This window comes from Eucalyptus grandis, chromosome 8 (genome assembly GCF_016545825.1).
Source record: "Eucalyptus grandis isolate ANBG69807.140 chromosome 8, ASM1654582v1, whole genome shotgun sequence".
Taxonomy (NCBI): domain Eukaryota; kingdom Viridiplantae; phylum Streptophyta; class Magnoliopsida; order Myrtales; family Myrtaceae; genus Eucalyptus; species Eucalyptus grandis.
In genome coordinates, this window is record NC_052619.1 from 55,335,391 (window position 1) to 55,354,472 (window position 19,082).

Sequence of the window (19,082 nt, forward strand, 5' to 3'; positions counted from 1 at the left end):
TTGGGTCACTTGCGCCACTTATCGCTCAATGTTCACTTGACTTGTTGCTTCCTGCTCAACATTTGACACTCATTACGTTCAATGCTCGCCTCACTTGACCTTCACCACTTGTCTTTCTTAGCTAACCTCACTCATCATCAAACCCATTGGGTTGGTATGATCCTCAGTTGCCCTTTTAAGAAGCATAAAAAATGAAATAAAAAATTATTGGTTGGTTCTGAGTTGACTCTAAAATCGGACAGAACCGATTGGATCAGTTCGGTCCTCAATCGTTTTTTTTAAGGAGTACAAAAAATGAAATAAAAAATTATTGGTTAGTCCCGCATTGACCCTGAAACTAGACCGAACCCATTAGATCGGTTCGGTCCTCAATTGCTTTTTTAAGGAGTACAAAAAATAAAATAAAAATTTATCGATTGGTCTCGATTGACCTTGGAATCGGTTTGGTCCTCAGTCCCAAACTCAATAAGGTCAGTTCTCGGTCCCAAAAATTGAGGACCAATACTATGCGGATTAATCGTAGGGTTTGGAGGCGGACCGGCCCAACCTGGACCATGCTCACCCCTAGAGTAATCATACTCACGAGAGAGACGATGCAAATAACAAACTTTTTTTTATCTAGGTACGTGACATGTACTCTAGATCTACTCGCTAGTAAAATCCTCATATTTATTTAGTGATATGTGATTATAACATATCAACTTTGGAATCTCGTTTTGTTTGCGATCTTAATATCCATATCCTACTATAAATGATAAACCAAATTCATGAGTTTAGCTTGTGGATTCGCAAACTATCTTATTTTTATTTGTGTACATCATATTTCGGCTTGTGACTCTTTATAAATCCAAAAATTCTCTTAAAAATTGAAATAATATCACGAAAAACCTCAAATCAGTACATTTATCACAAAATTATCTCAAATGACAACAAATAATCCTAGCTAATACACTTGAAACAAATTTACCCCAAATTAATTTTTTGACCAAAAATATCTCCGTGATATATATACCATCCATTAAATTAAAAACCATAAAACTGGAACACATAATAAAATTCCAAACTAGTATAATAATCAACTGTCTCGTGTCATTAGTATTTTGATAATAAAATTTAACATAAATTAATAGAGGGTAATTGTCATAAATATACTAATTTGAGGTAAATTTGTCGAGGTCTATTAATTTGGGGATTTTGATAGTCAAAAAATTAGTTTATGATAAATTTGTCCAATATGGGTTTAGATTTTTTATTGTATTAAACCTAAAATTTTCTTTATTTGTTATGAATTATACTTGTAAGGACGGTAAATTTCCTCTGCAGAGGTGAAAATTTCCATATGCTGTAGTTTTGCTACTCCTGGTTCTTTCTCACTCTGTTTTCAGGAAGCTCTGGAGTCGTTTGATCGTTGGTGACCGGAAGTTCTCTCCGCGAGGGAGAGTAAGGAAGAAGAAGAAGAGAGGTCGGTCGAATCGAATGCGATCTTGTTTGCGATTGTACTCGTCGGTGTCTCAGCCCAAGTCCCATGTTCAGTTTGCTCTCTAAAACCCTTCTTCGCCGCCCGCTGTTCTTGCCCACCACCCTCAAATTATTCTCGACCGCCGCCGCCGCCGCCGCCGCCTCGAATCAAACCTCTTTCGCGTTCTCTTATGTCGTGAATTCATGTGGGTTGTCCCCTGAATCAGCGCTGTTCGTTTCCAACCGCGTCACCTTCGAAACCTCGGCGAGACCCGACGCGGTCGTTAACGTCTTCAAGAGCCATGGTTTCTCTCAATCCCAGATCGCGGGTATCATTAGGAAGAGGCCTCCGATGATTTTGGCCAGTCCTGAGAGGACCCTTTTGCCCAAATTGAAGTATCTGCGCTCTGTCGGCTTTTCCGGCTCTGACCTGGCGCAAACGATCACCTTTGCTCCCTACTTATTGACTAGGAGCTTAGAGAAGCACCTCATCCCCAATTTCGGTAGGCTGCGGGACTTCCTTGGGTGCGATAAGAGCGCGGTTACAGCTATTAGACGCAGTCCAAGAATATTGTTGCATGGTTTCGAGGCTACAGTTTTTCGTGTCGTCAAGATTTTGAGAGATAATGGAGTGCGTGAATCAAGCATTATGTGGTTAGTTAAGTATCATTTTAGGAAGTTGATGACTTCGTACGATCACCTCGAGAAAGTTGTGGAGAAAACCAAGGGGATGGGCTTTGATGATCCTTCTGCGGCAAAGTTCGCTGTGGCTATGCTACCAGTCATGGGAATGAGCGAATCGATGTGGGAGAGGAAATTGGATGCTTATAGCAGGTGGGGTTGGTCTAAAGATGATGCCATGAGTGCTTTTGTGAAGAGTCCTTGGTGCATGACATTGTCTGAGGAAAAAATAAGCGCAGTGATGGGATTCTTTGTCAAGGAAATGGGGCTTGAATCTTCATTTCTTCTGTGACATCCTACCTTGATGTTGCTGAGCTTAGAAAAACGGATTCGTCCTCGATGTATGGTTTTCAAACATTTGTCGTCGCATGGTTTGATGAAGACGAAGTTTGGCTTGACTACCCTGTTGACAATTTCTGATAAAGATTTCCTGGTGAAGTTCGTGACCCCTCATATAGGGGAAGCTCCAGAATTGCTGGATATATATTGGGAGAAGAAGCATATGGTGATGGGGGCACTGGTTCCATGAAATGGCACACAGTACCACATAATTCGTTTGTCCCTCTTTCATTTAAGGTTGTCATTCTGTTTATTTTGCGTCTCAACTTTTGGCTGCTGATTCTTTTGAACTGTATAGTGTATCGATGGAGAACGCCTGCCATATCTTTTGAAATCATGGAAAATGTCCATTGTTTCGCATTCTCCCTTTAAGTTGGCTCTTTATTTTTAGGCTTTCTGTATAACTTGCCTTAAAGGTTAAATGTTTATATGAAAGCATGGCCTAGATGATCCCTGATTGTAGGCTTAATAAGATAAGAAAGTTAAGTTGCTCATGTATGCTGGTTAATTCTTTATCTGCTCAGAATTTTTCCAAATTGAGAAGCTTTGGGAAAGTGCCAAAAGGAACAAGGAAACCGTAGCTATGAATGCTTGGAAGTCTCAATCTTCTGATACACAGCAATCTTCAGAGTGACAGGTTAAAATTTGACTTGAGTATGCCTTGATGTTCTGCATAATGGTTGTACAGCAAAGATAGATTGGAAGTTTGCTGTGGCAAACCCTGCTTCACTGCCCACCATTTTCACTTCTCACGCTAAGATTAATCTCCAGTGCCACCACCTCGAATCAACCCCTTTCATGGTCTCTTATTTCTTGAGTTCGTGTGGGTTGTGTCTGCTGAATCTGTGGTGTTTGTGTCCAGCTGTGCCAACTTCAAGACCACGAGACTGGACTTGGTCATTCACTTCTTCACGAACAATGGCCTTCTATCGATACCAGATCTCACAGATCATCAGGGACACTTCCTCAGGTGATCGTGGCCAATCCTGGGAGGGAACCTTTTGCCCAAATTCAATTATGTGTTCTCTCGGCTTTTCCTACTATGATCTGGCCAAAGTCATCACTGCTTTTCAGGTACATTGATGAGAGCCCGGAGAGTGGCCTCATCGCTCTCCGCTCTCTGCTCTTCATGGAACAATTCTTATCAAAGTTTCATTTTTTTAATATTTCTCCTTATTGCACTCACATCATATGGACGGATGATACTACCCAAGAAAGCAAATGGTTCAAGATAATTGCTGTTTTGCAGAATATATTTTGTGGGATAGAGCTCTATATAAAGCTAAAGTAGGAAATGGGCATTATGCGAAATTGGGAACTGGTGAAAGCTTTCCTGCTCGCTGTCTTCGTTATAAGATGATGAACAAAAATTAGATTCGGAGGCGGGCAGGTCCACTTCTTGTTTTCTCACGAATGCGAAGAATAAAGAGTGTGCATGTGAGGAAAAGAGTATGATGGAAAATGCTCTTTTTTAAATCACTTGAATAGAGGAGTCCGCCTTTACAATTCATTGACATATTACATATAGATTTGTCCCTGCCTAAAGCCCAAGCTAAATATCCTGGCTACGTAATTGTTTTTATCACGACACTTGTTGTAGTTGTCTAGGTTGCAACCAAAGACGTGATCTCCTACCGTCTTTAAAGTGGAAGGGGTCTGACCCGACTTGTCCCCTACTGTTGCAATTGGAACGTCCATATCCAAGGGATGTCTTGTCGTAGAGACGAATGTTGTCATCACAAGGGTGAGCAATGGTCTAGGATCAACCTTGCGGGCTGGTCCGGTTCCGAGGGAGACAAGGTTGATCCCTAATTCTAGGACCCTTGACCCTTGCATTGTCTGAATTGATCATCGGTCTTGAGATTTTAGGATTGGGATTGGACCAACCCTAGTTCAAACCAAGCCCTAGGTGACTTTGTTGTCTTTCTTTTGCTATGTAAAGTAGAAACTATCATTTGACCAAAAGAAATAGAAACCCTCTTTGTCTTTGCTTGTCTGTAGCTGGCTTTGTTGACTCGCCTTGCTTGCCTTTGTTTTCTTGCCTCAATCTTACCGAGGAGATTACCATGGATAAATAGAGTTTGCAAGTTGAATGAATATAAGTGGTGAGATGTTTTATCAATTGCGCTAATAGTGATTTCAATTTAAAACTATTATTAAATATTAATTTACATGTTGTTTGTTTTATTTTAGGTGTTCAGAAGTTGAAGCGATCTTTTCGTGATGAGCAAGATATGAAGTTATATGATTCATGATTTATGTTATGTATTTTAACTTGTATTGTCTTTTTTGATTTCATGTGTTTTGTCTTCTATGATTTGTTATTTTTAGCAAGTGGTGATTTCTATTGTTACCTTATCTTAGATTTATGTTTGATATGGTATTTATAATTTGATTGCTTAATATCATATTATCGATGGATATGAAATTTGAAAGAATACGCTTGTATGTTTAGGAAATTAAAAAAAAAAAAAAAAAAAATTATTGGTCCTAGGTTAACCCTAGAATCGGACTAGGCCCACGGTCAATCCAATCCTCGGGCTCAAGCTCAATAGGGTCGGTTTTAGGTCTAGGCATAATAATGAAAAATTTGGAAAGTTCCTCACTTCAAAACGCTTGCAGGGGGCTAGGCATAATAATGCTAAATGCAGAAGCGGCATCAAGAGTGTAGATTTGACGTAAAGTATCGCTTTGCGTGGAGGGAAAATAGCGCAATCCTTTACCACACGTCGTAGTCCGAGAGTCTGAGTGTTCTTCATAGTTCTTAACGTGCCATTTGCGGCGGTGCATAATGCAGAAGATCCCATCCCCAGGCATACCGGAGTCATCGCAAGACACCAGGTTGTTCATAACACGTGAGTTGAGGCTCGTGCAATGCAACCACCTATGGTTTGCTCCGTACAAACCGAACAAGGGCCACCTCAGAAGAAACTTTAGGATCGCCTTTCTTGTCGAGCTTGGATCAAAATCAGATGGTCGCTTTGCAGCCACATCGCATGAAGTTGGAACTGGCTTGATCAGATCCAACCTAAGAGTGGTCAAGGCGCACGCGCAAGCTTTAGAAGTATGCAATACAAGAACTGCATCGGACCATGAGAACATAAGCTTCCGATTGACGACGCTGTTGTGCCTCACAAATTGGGCGGACTATAGTGCAGGCGTCGATGTTGTGCCTTTTGGCTTGGGTGGACTATAGTACATACTCGCCACATATGCGGAAAACTGTCATCCCCACTTTCAATCAGGCGATTGATCAATCTCAATGGAAATTTCTTTGGTTTTGTCGATTGCAACTTTTGGCCGATGAAACTCTCATTTGCCAGTTCTAGCAAAGCAGGAAAAAAATCACCTACTGGTGGTCTATTAGCCATCATTTTAGAGAGCGAGGCATCATCATCTTCAGTGCCGTCGGCAAATCCGGTTGCTCCAGGTCCACTTGGGACTGCCCCGATCTTCCCACATCCGGCTTTTCCGAGACTAAAACTACTTAAATTAACGTTAAATGGGATCGTATGACAAATGCAAGTCACGCATCACAGATTTAAGGATGTTCCGCAATGCGAAATGCAGGCAGATACCGACTCAAACATGCATATGCATCTTCAGTTCATTTGTTGAATAGTTTCCTTGGCATATTCAACCGCGACAAGAATATTCACAAACCTGTAACCCACAGACATCAAAAGTATGAACAAATACACAATGACTAATAATTCAATGTCCCTCTCCATATGATTTGCATTTTTTTTTCCTTCTCTTTCCCGACTATTACATGCACCAATGCTCCCAAAACATATACAACCACATAAATAATCAGCACATTGGAGACAGAAAACACCATGGGAGGGTGGAATTATCACAAATCTTGAGAAAGCGCGAGAGAGAGACAGAGACAGAGAGAAAGAGATGAATTCTCCAAATTTTCTGAAGGCCTTCATCTTAAGCCTGAAATAATTTTGAAAATGCCAGCTAGCAAGAGGCTGATCCAATTTTAAGGATGGAAGGAGAGTAGTTTGATCGAGTCAGCCGTGGTAAGTTTCTCGTGAAGAATGGCCAGCCGTTGGAGTCTAGACATCGTGAACTCTGAATGGTTGGAACAAATCCCTTTCCGGATAATTCCACTTGTTGCCTTTCAGTTATAACCAAGTAAAAAGTTGAAAACATCACCGAGTGTAACAATACCTTTCACGCACTTGCTGCCAGCCTCAACGATGACAAGTCGTCTGATACCTGAAGTAACAGCCATCTCCCTTTTAGCACAACGCAGGATTCTTAATTAGATCTTGCTGTAATGTCCATGACAATTACATGCTTCCATGTCATTCTACATCTTTCCAAGTAAATATGTCATTGTCCAAGAAGCAGCCCAAAATTTTCTTAGTACAAAAATTATAGTGGAAGAGAAAAGACAGCAGAAAACTACATCTCCAGGGCACAACCTATAACCGATCTGGCGAACACACTGATCAATTTGGAAGCCAAATTTTCCCTTTGTCTATAACACAGGCATGAGGAAACAAGAACAGCTTATCCGGCTATGCCAACCAAGAACAACCACAACATGGTAACCATGGGCACATTCCAACTCAATGACGAACCCGAGTAGACCAAGCAATGAACACTCAAGATGAATTTTCCAAAAGATGCAACATATATTTCCTTCTTCGAAAAATTCAGCCAAAAAAGCACGTCCAATCATGTCGCAAGCACAAAATGAGATTAGTCTTCTTATATTAGGAAGACTCAAGCAAGACATGAGGCCACTCTACACATGTCAAATGTGTTTGTGCACTAACATGTGTTGACAAATTGATGCATGTTTAGTAAAGCAACAAATAGCTCGATGGACCCAAACTCACTCCTCAACCATGTGTCCAAAAGGGAGAGCAAGGACAATACATGATATGACTGATAAAACACACATACCTGGATTGGCTAATCGCTCCATCACCTGGTGCAGTGAATCGGATGGCAGACACATTTGACATTTTTGGCAAGAATCTTGCCCCAACTGCAGTGCCTGATAATAAAAAATAAGCAAGTCACTGCACCTGAATATTTTCAAACAAAGTTTTCAAGTTTGGACAGATTGAAAAGAGAACTTCCTAAATGCATTGATTAGAGAACTTCACAATCCAACAACAGAACTTTTACATGTACTCCGCTCAACATGGCAAACAGAGCACTCAAGCTGTGCTGCAAACTGGAAATAGGTTCATGTAGTCGCACATCCTATGGCACTTCACAATTCAATGGTAACTGTCATACTGAATCCCACCTATAGATATCTACTGAATCTGTTCAGCTCAAGAAAATCAGCTGCAACAATGTAGTTCCTAAACATTCCATCAAAACGCTAGCCCCAGAGCTATAAGGAATTTGATTTAAGAATGAAGAGAGATGCGGGGGTTTAACATGGCTCACTTTGTCCCCAGTACAAACTCTTCAAGCATGATAAAAAAACGGAACAGAGAACATAAGTCATCATTGAAATGGGGATATAACCATCACTTGTATCCATATTCAACACTTCCTATACAAAATAAAATCCTTCATCAGATATGCTTTCCTTTGGAGGAAAACTATTTTGGTTTTTTCAATAAAAAACCAGACAAGAAGAACGGAATGAAGTGATTCTCTGCCCAACAGGAAGAGGCACAAATCAAGCAGCGAGTAGTACTCCAACCGGCATTGCCACCTTAAGCAATGCGTAACATTTCACAAATACCTTAGAAGAAGATCTAACTACCCAAAGCCCATGGCTCACACAAGGAAAATAGCCTCAGAAGACAATCAAACTACACAAAGCCAAGGCTCACATAGGGAAAAGAAAACTTCAATGATAATCCGCACTGTCCTACTGGACAGAAAATGATCACCATTCAATTGGAACAAGTTTCTTTCAGTTAATATCATCGAAAATATACCAACTCCGAGCATACACAGAATCGATTTATTCTTTGCTAAAAAATTGACAGATTAGGTACTTGTGAGGGCTAAATAGAAGACAAACAAAAGAAATACCTGATGTATGGTCATTTCGTTGAGATTAATGTGAGTATAAGCTTTGTCCTTCGCCAAAGCAGTAATTTCACTGCCAAAGTCAAAGCAAAATGTTTTAACATAAAAGCAAAAGAGGAAATTGATTCCAGGAAATGCTAATGTCATTTCTCTGTATAGAAGGAATTCATGTACTCCTGGTGCATACCTCCGGGAGTAAATGTCCAACAAAGAGTCATTGTCATCCACTATGGGAATTGAACTAACTTGTGCTGTCAAAGCAAACAGTTACATAACATAAGAACCAAACCAAAATCTAAAAGCACCTGATTAATATTTTACCTCTAGAACATCCACATTACATCAGCAACCAAAACAAGAAATTACGGATGCAAAACACTCTTCCAAGGATCGTACAATAGTTTCTGCTTTTAAAAAGTTGATAACAAACAAAATACAAGCATGACTTAAAGTACTTTGAATCTTTTTGCATTTTACCGTAGGCTGGCTTTTCCTCCTCCAAGTACCTTTCCACAGGTGAAGGGAGAAAGTCTACCTCTTAGCAACAGCTTTGAACAATTAAGTAGAATAAAAGTTTGGAGAGAACTTTTTTATCATGAGAATGCAGAAAAGTATGTATCCATACTTAACTGGCAGTAGAAAGCACATACTTTCCAAACTGAAACAATCATCATCCAGGGCAGTTCAACCTATTAAAGAATAAGGCAATACCTTGAATTAACAAATTGAGGGCCGAACTAAGTGTATCGCTAGGTTTCAACATGGCTAAAGGCCGTCGGTTAGGTTCGCCAATTTCTGGAATCCAAGTGCCTATTCGAATTGCATATATTGGCAACTGAAGCACGGGCAATGAAGTGGAACAGTGTCTGAAATAACGGCAAAGACCTGTTCAAAGAAACTAACATTTCCATCAGCAAACAAATGGAATTATTGCCACCACACTCACTAATAGATGCGGCTTACATTTTAGTATCCCAGAAAGAGAAGCCATATGCAGTAGCTGCGGAAATGATCCATCTTCAGAAGAAGAATGAATAACTGGAACTGAGGCCACGTCATGTTGCAATATTTTTAATGTGACATCTTTCAAGTTATCGAGTGGCCCAGCCTACGCAATAAACCAAATAAAAAAGAATAATCTTATCAGACAAGAAAACACAACAAAAATGTCGGCAAAGATGTATAAGACCCAAGGTTTGAATCCATGTGAGTGCCAGTCAAACTCACTCTACAAGCCAAATGAAAAGGTCAATGACACATGAACTCATAAACAAGAGACGAGGTAGTTCATGAACATCATGTTCAACCAAAAATACAATTGTCCGCCTGCCATCAGGCAGTACCATCTTTGTTGCCGAACATGTTGCAAAAGAAAAACTGACAAGATAAGGATATCATACACCAGCCACAATTTCGAACTCTGGTAAGTATCACATGAAGTTCACATCAACCTTATTGTGGTAGGAGGCAATACTCCAGCCACTATTTTTTTAAGTGTTCGGGCTAACTTTCAAGACGGCCCACTAGTAGGTTTCCCATGTAACTTGATATTATATATATTATTTCATCTACCTTCCCCATATAAGACAGGTCCCTTCTCCAAGAGCGGCTTTGGAAAGGCTCCATGAAACATGATATTATGTAAAAGCAATTTATCACCAACCAACTTGATTTAAAAGACATGCATCTAAGAAGAACATAATCAAATTGCAAAGAACAATAGCCCAGACCAAGACTGATGATCCAAGATGTTGAAAGACTCACGTGGACAAGAGGCCTTGAAATTGCTTTTCCATGCCCATCAATTTGTCTGTTTAGATATGCTTTCCCCTCTTTCCATGCAGCTATCGTGTGTGTTTCAAGCTCCTCCTCTGTCAGATTTGATCCATGATTTCCAAGCTGAAAAAGCAGGACAATCTTATGAAAACTATAACAATTGAGGCAAAACTTAATCAAAAGGAAGAAAGTTAGACTAACATTCAACTGGAGATACCAACTTTCAATGCCCATCTAATATTTGAAACTCGTCAATGTCCTAAAAAGTCGATGGTGGAGAAAAGATTCACAGAATCCTCTTAATTATCATAACATAAATTACGTGACATGGCTTGTTCAGATGATTCAAGAAAAATCTTAAGCCAGCTCTCAGGACATATAAATCTGCCTAATGGTTGATTGGAACATTTGGAAGAGGAACAAGAATGCTAAAAAGAAAAAAAGAAAAAAGAATATGCTTAGAGAAAAATATGCAAGTTGAGCAAACATCAATTTCAATTCAATTTGGTACTTGCCTCTCTTAAAATCAAAATAAAATCCATCGCACTTAAAACTCCAACAAATCGTCCCTGGCGAAAGTCCCAGAGAGGAGCTGTAGGGATCCCCTGCAGAAGTTAAGTGAAAACAAAGTAATTCCAGATTCTTCATCTTCAACAGAAAGATAAACATGATTTACAGGATCCGATAGACAAATGATCATAAGAAGTCTAAGCTATGGACGTCATCATATAAAATCTGAACAGAAGCTGTCTGGAAAGCACAAATACAATGGCTCTTTGATCCCTCAAGATATCACCCAAAAAGAGCACTTTAAGAACATGGTGAGAGCAACAGTCGTTATTAAAATGCTCAATTGTCTGTAGAGAATGCTTTGTTCCTATCCAAACTCTACCAACTCAGTTGAGGACAATCCTCATGGGATCCTCACAGACAACATTTACATACCCTCAGTCAACTAGATCAAGATACATAGAGTCTAACTAGAAAAGACTCAAAAAAATGAAGGAAGAAAAAAGATGTGGAAAAGGATACCTGCTCGTATAAAATATGAAATGCTTGCTTCACGGGTAAATCAATGTCCAAAGCAACTACCTGTCATGCATGTATACATTTGGAGAAAGTCTGACTAAGAAAGCTCAAATGGCAATTGAAGTTGCATATAGCCAGAGATCAAGCGTCCAAACCTTGCCTGACTCCGGAAGTAACTCATATGCAGTGTGTTTAGTCAAGAATGCAGAAACGCGGTTACGAGAAACCACTAAGTCAGTGTCTGAGATCCTCGGTGCAGCGTCAATAATTGGGTCATCCGTTACGTAGACCTGAGTTCTCTTTAATCAAAAAGCTAATTAGTCTACTTGCAGACCAGCTATATTAGGAAAAACCTGTAGGCAGATGTAAAAACAAGCAAAAAGGAAAATTGGAGTAGCCTTTCGGCCATGAACTAAGAGATTCAATATCATGGAGAGAGAACTGGTAGTGGCAAATACGAAATTCTTAAGTAATGCACATATCAACTGAAAAATAAATAAACACAAAGTGCAATGCACACACTCAATTTCATCATTAGATAGCACCTAGCTCTATGGAAAGATCTTCATAGATACTTTCCCCCAGAAACAAGATGTGCCCCAAAAGCCAGTTTAACTTTAATCAAATCACATAAAACAGAAGCCAGGAGCAATAACAACTGCTGTTGTTTGCAAGCTCTCACCATACGCCGTGCTTGGTCATCAACATCCATGTTCGTACCCGGGGGGGTAGCTGGGCTGGGAGTCCCTGGCATACAACTAGCCTCCGCAGTCAAAAAGATAGTGTTCACTACCCCGAATTCACTAGTTGTATGAGGTTGGTGTTCATCGTGTCTCCATTCTCCATCAACATAAAATTTAAACTGCACCAAAGATGTGCGAGATGTTTACTCTGCTGAACTGCATCTTTGAAACATAGAGAAACAAACTATGCTAATGCAAGAAATCCCGCACGCACCACATGTTAAATTCAAATAAACAAATCCATAGGTGCCCCATACATAATTATCTTATTGTCAGTCACATGACACTAGCATAATTGAAAATGCTTCCAATAATGAGCGAAAAAATGAAATCCACTTATCAAACACCGCAAACTTGTTGCGAGTGCTAGTGGAGAAAAGTTCCCAAAATCAACCCTATTCCCCTCACATTTTACCCCTCTGCACCTCCCTTCAGAATATCTAAATCTGCTGCAAACAAAAGATTTGTGAGCTCAAAGGAGATGTGCAAGAGGAAGCATTCATGGGTCTTTCAGGCGTTTTCCTCCAGAAAATCTAAATCTCCTGTATCCAACACTTCCTATTGGCATAAAACCTCCAAAAATGGTCATTACACGACAACAGATCAAAGTCGCATGTTGAGAGCCTAACAATGTGTCCACTATCGAACTTCACTACTATAGCTCTACACTAAACTTCGAACATATGGTGCAGAAAATTCAGAGCATATATGCGTCCACAGGCATGTGAAAAAATGCATATTTTCCTCTGAACACACATTCCAGATAACAACAAGGAGAAGCAAGCATAGTTCGGCAATCTGACCTGGTGGTATCCGGGAGGTATGCTGCAAAGTGCCTGAAACACTGTGGGACAACCCTCAACTGGACTCATTTGCACCAAGTGGGACCATCTTCACATGATCAACAAGGAGAAGAAAAGCAACAGACAACCAATTCATCAAATTCAGCAGCAGAGAAATTACAACCGCATCGAGCCCACCCAGAGGGAAAATCCCTCTCCTTCAGATTCAAAAATCAAAGATTTCAAGCCTTACCTGTTAAAGGAACCGCACAGAAACACGTTCGTTCCCCCAAAAGGCCACACGAACCTCATCGGAATCAGGACCACCCCCGCGATTCCGCCGGATTCCCCCGCGGCGGCCATGCTCCAGGGACCCGAATCGACCGACCTCCCAATCGCGCGCGCGCGCGCACACAGACAGATGTCCCCCGAGATTTCAGCACGCTCCACGACGCAGCCGGAGCCCGCGCCTCATATCACCCTCGCCACACTGCAAGACAAAAAGGAATCGAAACACCTCAACGCCCGCGAAGAACCCAAGACCCGAATTCCGCGAGGGCCCCCGAACCGCCCCAGCTCCGAATTCAACCCCGGAACCGAGGCCGACCCAGCATTCATTTCCCCAGACCCAGAAGGAAAAAACCCATCTTTAAGGAGGAGGAGAGGGGAAGAAGCCATTCCCGCCCGGTCAATCGCGGCCAGCAGCGCGCATGCACGAGCTCGTACGGCAGGAATTAGCGCACCCAAAAAAAAAAAAAAAGAAAGAAAGAAGAAGAAGAAGAGGAACGAACGCTCACCCGCGGCAGAATCACGTCATCATCCGCCGGCGGAGGAGGAGGAGGAGGAGGAGGCGAATCGAATCCGGGCGCGAGAATGCGAGACGGAGAATCGGGGCGCTCGGGAATTAATGGAAACTTCTCAAGGGATTTGGACGCGCGAGCGAGCGAGAAAGAGAGGAGGAAGAAGTAGCAGCACGAAGGAAGACGTGAAGATCGAGAGAGAAGAGAGAGAGAGAGAGAACCCAGCTGCTGCGATACGATCGAATCTGAATTTTTCGAGCCCTAAAATGATGGGAAAAACAAAAAAAAGGGGACTAATTTTTTTTTTCCCTTCCCCTTTCTCCTTCTTTTGTTTTTTTTTTTTTTTTTTACCCTCTTCTCCTCCTCTTAGAAGGGTGATGATTGAATAATTGTTGTTGTTGTTGGGTCGTCAGCTTAGAGAGAGAGAGAGAGAGAGAGAGGGAGGAAGGGGGGAGTAATTTAACCCTAGCTTTTTCCCTTGTTTTTCCCCAAATTTTTTTCCTTTAAGAAAAAGGGGGAATGGTAAAATAAAAAAAAAATAATAAAAAAAGAGGGAGGGGGAGATAAATAAACAAATGCGAAAATTAAGGGGAGGGATCGTGTGCGCTTGCGTGGCGTGCGTGCGTGCGAGCGCGTCCTGCGATTGGCGAAGCAGTAAAAAAAAAAAAAAAGAGAGAGAAAAAGATTACCAAAAAAAAAAGGAAAAAAGGAAGACAGGGAGAGGGACGGAGTGGGGAAAAGATGATTGTGTTTTGTTCTGTTTCGAACGGGGGTGGGCCCACTTCCCCCTCTCCGTCCGCCCGCACGTGCGGATGTGCTTTTCGGAGACAATGGAGGAAGACGGGAGGGGAAGGGGGAGAAGACGAAACTTGCGTGCGGGGCAAATAGCGAGGTGTGAAAGCTCTCGCTAGTTTTGTGGAGTTTCTGTGTGGTGAAAGTTTTTCTTTTCCATCTAGTTCAATCGTTTCACCCGCGTGTCGGATTTGCGTCGAATTGATGGCCATTGAAGTTTTCGTTCTCCGGCTCGAATTATGTTCCGCCACCAGGCTGGACTTAATTGGGGATTCCGGTCTCGATTTTCTTTTGTTATGAATGTCACGCCAGTCGGACGGGGGTCTTCTTATTAGAGATGGAATTAGATTCTAGTCGAAAATGGCCCCACTTGAATCGATCGGTCTAACGTGTATTTCGCCTGATTTTATGCGATATCATTTTCTTTTGTTATGAATGTCACGCCAGTCGGACGGATGGGGTCTTCTTATTAGAGATGGAATTAGATTCTAGTCGAAAATGGCCCCACTTGAATCGATCGGTCTAACGTGTATTTCACCTGATTTTATGCGATATCATGCTAGCCCTAAGTCTAATTCTTACCCATTTTTTCTCCTTAAGTTTGAACTAGTTGAGTCAATGAAAGAGCTCATGTGCTTAGATTGAGTTGTGAGTTAAGACTTTGCATGGCACATGAGCAACATGGATAAATGCTGTGTAATGGACAAAAACAAAGAGGCTTTAGAACTCGAAATCAATAGGTTTTTGTTCAATTCTCGATTCTCTAGGAGCCAATCCATTTTATGTTTTTGGATGAAAAATCGAATTCTTATAATAACAAAGATAATTTACATCATTTCACTACAAAAACATACATTAGTTAAGTAACCACATTGTTATTTGTCCTCGTTGAAGACCACGGTTTGATTATTAATGCATGCAAAAGTATGAGATAAATATGGACTTTAGGACAAGCCTTGAGGGACTTAGGCTCCACCTCTGAGATCCCGGGCTCGGTCTCCATGGACTTGAGCATGGATATGATGGTCTTGGGCCCAACCTTAAGGGATCTAGGCCTTGCATATGTGGAACTAAGGCCAAGCATGATTAACTTGTCTAGTTGCTAATGACTTTAGCACAAAGTCAGGTTCCAGGCATGACCGCTGGAGACCCAAGCAAAGGCATTGAAGACCTTGACCAAGCCTTGAGGGACTTGGGCTTAGCTCTTGGAACCAAGTCAAGAGCTAGTGACTTAGGCATGAGAGTCAAATGCTTAGGCAAGGCCACTGGGACCTAGGCATGGAGAGCCCAACCATGGGCAAAAGTACAGGGTTGTGGGCCTGGCCTTAAGGGACTAGTGCTTGGCCTCTATGGATGGGAGTCAATGAGGAATTGGGATTAGGCCAAGTGGGGCATTAGTGCTTGAACGAGGGAGCTAGATACTCGAGCATAGCTATTGGAGGCCCAAGCACATGCACCAAGGTGAAGGACCTATGCCTCATCCTTGTGGACCTAAGTCTGGCCTCAATGTACCCAAGCAAGTGATTGATGGCCCCAACTAGGTGCTAGTGACTTAGGTGCAAGGGTTAGGTACCTAGGTATAATCCCCAAGGACCTATGCATGAACATTGAGATCTTGAGCCAGACCTTCATGGAGTTACGCACAAGCATGGGGTCTTAGGCCTAATCTCAAGAGAATTGGGCCCAACCACTTATGGACCTAAACCCAGCCAACAAGGAATAGGACTTGATCCTAATGACTTGGCAGGGGAGCTGAATACCCATGTATGGATGTCTCAAGGACCTAAGCAAAAGTGCAAAAAAGTTTTACTCTTTAATTAAATGGGTTGAAGTTGGGTTCTTTTCAAACCCATTAGAACCCTTTATTAATTGGATCTTGCTTTTTATGGGATTGATAATTTAAATTTGAAGGAACCCATATTTTACCCAACTTAACAAGTGTAAAGTAAAATATGTGCACAAGACCAATTTTGCTGCCTTTAATAAATTTGTCCATTTCATTGATATAAAAGAACATTTACTTCCCCAAGTCTATTATTCTTTGGATTTTGACATTTTATATGAGAAAATAACCACTTTAAATACTTTTTTTTTTAAGTTTTCCTTTGAATTTTCTCTTAGCTAGGTAAAATTGACCTTGGATTTGACAAGTTTGTGCAAATTGGGGCAAGTCTCGATATTAAGGGCGCGCATGACAAAATTTTTATTTTTTTATTTTTTTAATTTCTCGAATGGGATTGAAACAGAAATTTGTTTGGTAACGCAATTTCTTTTTTTCTATTTTTGAAATAGATTTATATTCTAGAAATAGATTTAGAGGAAATATAATAAGCTAAAATTTTTAGATTTTCTATTTTTGAAAAGAAATGAAAACTATTCTCATTGTTCACTCTTATCACTGCCCACCGCTCACCCACCGCCCGTGGGGGATTGCTAGATGTCGGTTGTCAGACGTCAACCGCCGCCTTCCTAGAAATAGAAATTTTGAGTCATTATCAAACATGTTTCTTTTCTCAGAAACTCATTTATGGAACAAAAATTGAGAAATTTATAGCCAAAAATTGATTTTTGGAGCAGAAATATTTCATGCATGTCTTAAGTAAAGTACAAACTAGACATGAATGCTTTACCTAAATATATGTTCTTTTTTAATAGTTAACATTTTGATGTCCCTTTGAGCACATCAGATCATTCTCTTGCACTATATGCACCCCAAGTTGAAGAAGGATGTTGAGTAGATATATCAAAATGGGTCATAGACTCATATGTGATAGGCTTAGGTACTATATGAGTTAGTTATATTCAATAAATGGATTATAATAAGTTTACAATGATAGAGCCCAATATAATATGGGTGTAAATGGGTTTACAACTTACTTAAATTCAACATACTTTTATAACTCGCTCTTCATTGTCTCTCACCTTTCTTGATCACTCACTTGCTCACTCCACATTCTCATAGCAGTTTGGATATGGGTTTTCTTATTGGTTAAATTAAGTATTTTAGTAATATGAGTCATGTATAAGTGGCGTATGGATTGGCTATATGTCACTAAATTTTCATTGTACACAAAATAAGTTAAAACATGTTAAATGGGTATATTTAGGTCGGACTATTTTCGATTTCGATTTCGATTTTGATGGAATCTAATAAAAAAATAGGATATAAATTTCAATGATTTATGAGACAAAAGTCCCAAGATGCCTAGTTTTCCTTAATGATATTGAATTTACTCTTTACCCTTTGTCATGTAAAAAAATGAATATAGGGTATTATAGTCTTTTTAAAGGAGGACTCCAAATTTGAAAGTTGGCTTCATCTAGTACAAATATAGCCATAGCCAACCATGTGGCAAATCATATCATCTTGCCAAGAGCGAACTTTTTTATTAGAGGGTTATATTTCATAGTGAAAATGGTACTGCAAAAAATTGATGAGAGGTTCATAATATCTAGGGATTAATCATCAATCTCAAGTTGAATTGCATTATATTGTACTGATACTATTTCCACCCCCATTTTAGTTAAGATATTCCCTATTCTGAATTAATGTACTGAAATACTGTCATATCTCTCTCCAATTTATTATTTCTTTTATTATCAAGCTAACCCACAAAAGTGTCTTTATTTCTATCATTTCTCTCGTTAGTTTCATAGTACGAATGCTTCATTACATTCGACAAAAAATCATTTTACTATAAATCTTGTTATCATTTTGCCAAGCAAATGTTGTCAATTTTAATTTATGGTATTATATTTCAATTGCAAAAAATTTCTTTTTATGACAACTTATGAACATAGAATTAATTACTTTTTTTTATCAAATGGTGTAAGCAAAGCTATATTTCTGAGTTAAAAATTAAAATTTATCTAGCTGATCTTGATCAAAAATGGAAAAGAAAGTGATAAAAATATGGGAAAGGTTAATTTGTTTGTTACAAGCATGATCAAATGTCAAACATATTTATATTTAAATCATAACCAAATATCAACAGAAGTTGAGCATGTGAAGGGAAAAGAAAAGGGAACCTCTCGCTGTTCCACTCCTACTGTGAAAAGTGTAATTAATATCAATTGTAGATTCAATCTCATAGAATATGCTTAAAACTTCCCTTTGAAAAAACGCAATGTAAGTTTGAAAGTAAAGGCGCAAAAAAAAATTTCAAGCCTATCTTGTATTCATATGGAAATGTGAACTAAAAAAAAAAAGCACAAATCAACAATCTTTAACTTTATAAACCTGTGACCTTATTTTGAAAAAATACCCACAAGGTCAAAATTAGTTAGATAATTAGATTGGATTTTAGTTTCAACTTTGAATAAAGTTTCCCTCACACTATTTGATTAAAAATATGCAAATAATTTTGTGTCCATAAGTTGTCATAATTAGAAATTTCTAATCTTCCACGTAACTTTTGTGATTTAGAATATGAGACTATAAATTAAAATTAACGACATTCTCCAGGCAAAGTGATAACAAGATGCGTGATAAGATAATATACTTTTGGGTATGATTTGGCATTTATATCATGAAACTAATAAGATAAGAGAGATATTAGAAATAAAGGCAATTTTGTTGGTTGGGTTGATAAAAACAAAAGAAACAATAAGTTGAAAAGATAGAATGGTATTTTCGATCAATTAATTGAAAAAAGAAGTGT

General features: G+C 39.7%; 2 protein-coding genes across 6 annotated transcripts; one reads left to right on the forward strand and one right to left on the reverse strand.

The window, feature by feature from the left end:
* Positions 1–1,328: 1,328 nt before the first annotated feature.
* Positions 1,329–4,831, forward strand: LOC120286757. Of its 4 annotated transcripts, none has more exons than XM_039299239.1 (4): positions 1,329–2,715; positions 3,003–3,115; positions 3,341–3,552; positions 4,672–4,831. In XM_039299239.1, the coding sequence occupies exon 1, from the start codon at positions 1,526–1,528 to the stop codon at positions 2,429–2,431; it is 906 nt and encodes a 301-aa protein (XP_039155173.1). In that variant the 5' UTR covers positions 1,329–1,525; the 3' UTR covers positions 2,432–2,715; positions 3,003–3,115; positions 3,341–3,552; positions 4,672–4,831. The 4 variants fall into 4 exon arrangements, with proteins under 4 accessions (XP_039155173.1, XP_039155174.1, XP_039155172.1 ...); XM_039299240.1 differs by lacking the exon at positions 4,672–4,831 and adding an exon at positions 3,728–4,466; XM_039299238.1 differs by lacking the exon at positions 4,672–4,831 and having other exon boundaries at positions 3,341–4,466.
* A 1,253-nt stretch (positions 4,832–6,084) lies between these two features.
* Positions 6,085–13,878, reverse strand: LOC104415115 (sucrose nonfermenting 4-like protein). Of its 2 annotated transcripts, none has more exons than XM_010026368.3 (14): positions 13,627–13,878; positions 13,083–13,319; positions 12,851–12,938; positions 11,987–12,166; positions 11,460–11,594; positions 11,308–11,367; positions 10,791–10,880; positions 10,264–10,398; positions 9,463–9,607; positions 9,211–9,384; positions 8,687–8,750; positions 8,503–8,572; positions 7,405–7,498; positions 6,085–6,708 (listed from the first exon to the last, which is right to left on the reverse strand). In XM_010026368.3, exons 2-14 carry the CDS (start codon positions 13,190–13,192, stop codon positions 6,611–6,613), a joined length of 1,443 nt encoding a protein of 480 aa, XP_010024670.2. In that variant the 5' UTR covers positions 13,193–13,319; positions 13,627–13,878; the 3' UTR covers positions 6,085–6,610. The 2 variants fall into 2 exon arrangements, with proteins under 2 accessions (XP_010024670.2, XP_010024669.2); XM_010026367.3 differs by having other exon boundaries at positions 11,460–11,603; positions 13,627–13,877.
* Positions 13,879–19,082: the final 5,204 nt, after the last annotated feature.